At 37.6% G+C, this 2234-nt stretch overlaps 1 protein-coding gene across 1 annotated transcript; it reads right to left on the bottom strand.

Moving 5' to 3' along the window:
* Positions 1-612: 612 nt before the first annotated feature.
* Positions 613-1044, bottom strand: LOC110698330. Its single transcript, XM_021875742.1, has one exon. It carries the CDS (start codon positions 1042-1044, stop codon positions 613-615), a length of 432 nt encoding a protein of 143 aa, XP_021731434.1.
* Positions 1045-2234: the final 1190 nt, after the last annotated feature.

The raw sequence follows: 2234 nt of genomic DNA, 5'->3' as shown, positions 1-2234 counted from the left end.
ACCTTTAAACATCAACAATTTCCCCCTTTTTGATGATGACAAACTTAAGCAAACTCTTGAGAAAGTTAAAACAAAATAAAAGGTCGTATTTTTGTATTTTAATTTTATTGACAAAAAATAATAAACACACAACATAAATAAAACAAAAACAAAAAGTAAGCTAAGTAAACTAAACTGAGAAAGTTATGATACTTTCTCAACTGGAACCCAGAACAACTTCAGCCTCTATGTTTGCTTCTTCTTTTCCCCATTTTGGCATTATGAAAAAGTCCTGTATTTTCAAGTTTATGAAACATCCACCAACAGCTCCACAAGTAATTCATCGAGTGTGGGAAACTAAAGGCAGCGCTGCTAAACAACCTCAAGTAAGATCTACTCTTCAGCACAAGTGTTCAAAACATACAAAAACACACTAGTATAAGCAGAGTTCCAACTATTCATTCCATAAACCAAAATATTTAACATCCAGATGAACAATTTTAAAAATTTACAATCAAAATCAATTGTTCAAATACTTAAAAACGAAAATTAAATATGTTCATAACTAAGACAGTGAGAGAAAAAGCTAGGCTGATTTGAAGGTGGGTTAGGCTGATTTTGAGATGGGGTAGGCTAGGTTTCAAGAAAATCCAGAATCATGTTGAAGTCCTCCTTTGTTTGCTTTGTAGAGGCCTCCAACTTTTCTTCAACCCCCTTGAGCTTCACTAGGAACTCCTCCTTCTGTTCCTGTAGAGCCTTGTGAAGTTCTTTCTCCTGGAACTCCTTCTGTTCTTGAAGGTCCTTGGTCTGTTTGAGCATCATTCTCTTGAGTTCCTTCAACTCCTTCCCCTGCTCCTGGACCAATTTTTCAAGTGTCAGCACATGAAGTTTTCTAGCAGAGTCCTTCATTTGACTCTCTACCCTCTCCATTCTGTCAGCCAACTCAGCAACTTGCCCTTCAAGGATATTCTCCTCGACATCCAATTCCAGTGGTTGTTCCATGCTAGTTTGAGGAACACTACTGGCAGAAATCCTCCTACTCTTCCTTACAGGCTGTTCTGACATAGCCTTTTCCTTCCTCTTCCCTGTAACTTTCTCTTTCTTTTTCTCTCCTTTATCTAATTTCTGAATTTTTCCCTGTACTACTTCCAGACTTAACCCAGCAAGGGTTTCCTCATTGATCACATTTTCTGGCTTCTCATTCAAAGCCCCATATTTTCCTTTTAAAACCACTCATGCGTTTTCAAAAACAGTAGACAAAATGGCTCCATACCCTACTTTTGTCCTACTTGGAACACAATGAGCTAGATGCTGATACATCAAAGAAGGAAATTTCACCTTAATCTTCTTTGAAATGCAGAAGATTACAACCATATCCATTAAGCATGCCTCCCCCTTCTTAGAAGTCCTAGGCAGAATAGTCATTTTCACCAAATTGAACAGTAGCTTATTTAGAGGGCTTAGATCATTATGACTCATGACCTTCTTACCCCTCTGTCCCCCTAATTCCTCAACTATATCCCCAGCCATGAAATTTCCTACATTGATACTACCCTTTCCCTTCAAGTAAGTATCATAACCTTCAGTAGGAGCTTTTAGAATTTTACCTAGAGTTTCTAGGTCCAATTCAATCTTTACATCATTCACCATGCTCGTTATTATTCCCAATTTTTCTTGAAAATTATGGCAAAATTCATTCATAGCAGCAGGATACAAGTAATTTGATGAAACCCTAGTCAACAGAAATTCCCAACCTTGAAATTTAATTAAATCAAGAAACTCTAAAAATCTTGCTTTCCTGCACCACACAGCGTCAAGACGATGACCTACTACATACCTTCCTGCCATTGATTCAAGTTCCTCTTGATCAGTTAACTCCTCTTCTTCATCTTCCTTTTCCGATTCTTCCTTTTCTGAGTTGTTCTCCTCTTCTTTTTCTTCCTCTTCTCCCTCACTTATTTCTTCTTCTTCTCTGTTCTCCTCTGTTGTCTCTTTTGGGTTCTTCTCTTTTGCAAATTCATCAACTTCCTCAATTTGCTCTTCCAGAGACTTGTCACTTTGTTTTCTTTCCTTCCACTCCTTTAATTTTTGAAGAACGTTCGAGACAGAGAAATCCCCTTGATCGATTGTACTCTCTACTGCTTTTGGTTTTGGAGGAGATTTCTTAGGGTTTTCAGAAAGTGTTTGAGAGGTAGAAGATGCTTTGTAGTTTACCATGGCTAAAGGAGATGATTCTTCCTGAATTTAGTTTTCTG

Source organism: Chenopodium quinoa, unplaced genomic scaffold (genome assembly GCF_001683475.1).
Source record: "Chenopodium quinoa cultivar QQ74 unplaced genomic scaffold, ASM168347v1, whole genome shotgun sequence".
Taxonomy (NCBI): Eukaryota; Viridiplantae; Streptophyta; class Magnoliopsida; order Caryophyllales; family Amaranthaceae; genus Chenopodium; species Chenopodium quinoa.
The sequence above is the reverse complement of the archived record's forward strand: the minus strand, read 5'-3'. Positions and strand labels throughout refer to the sequence as shown.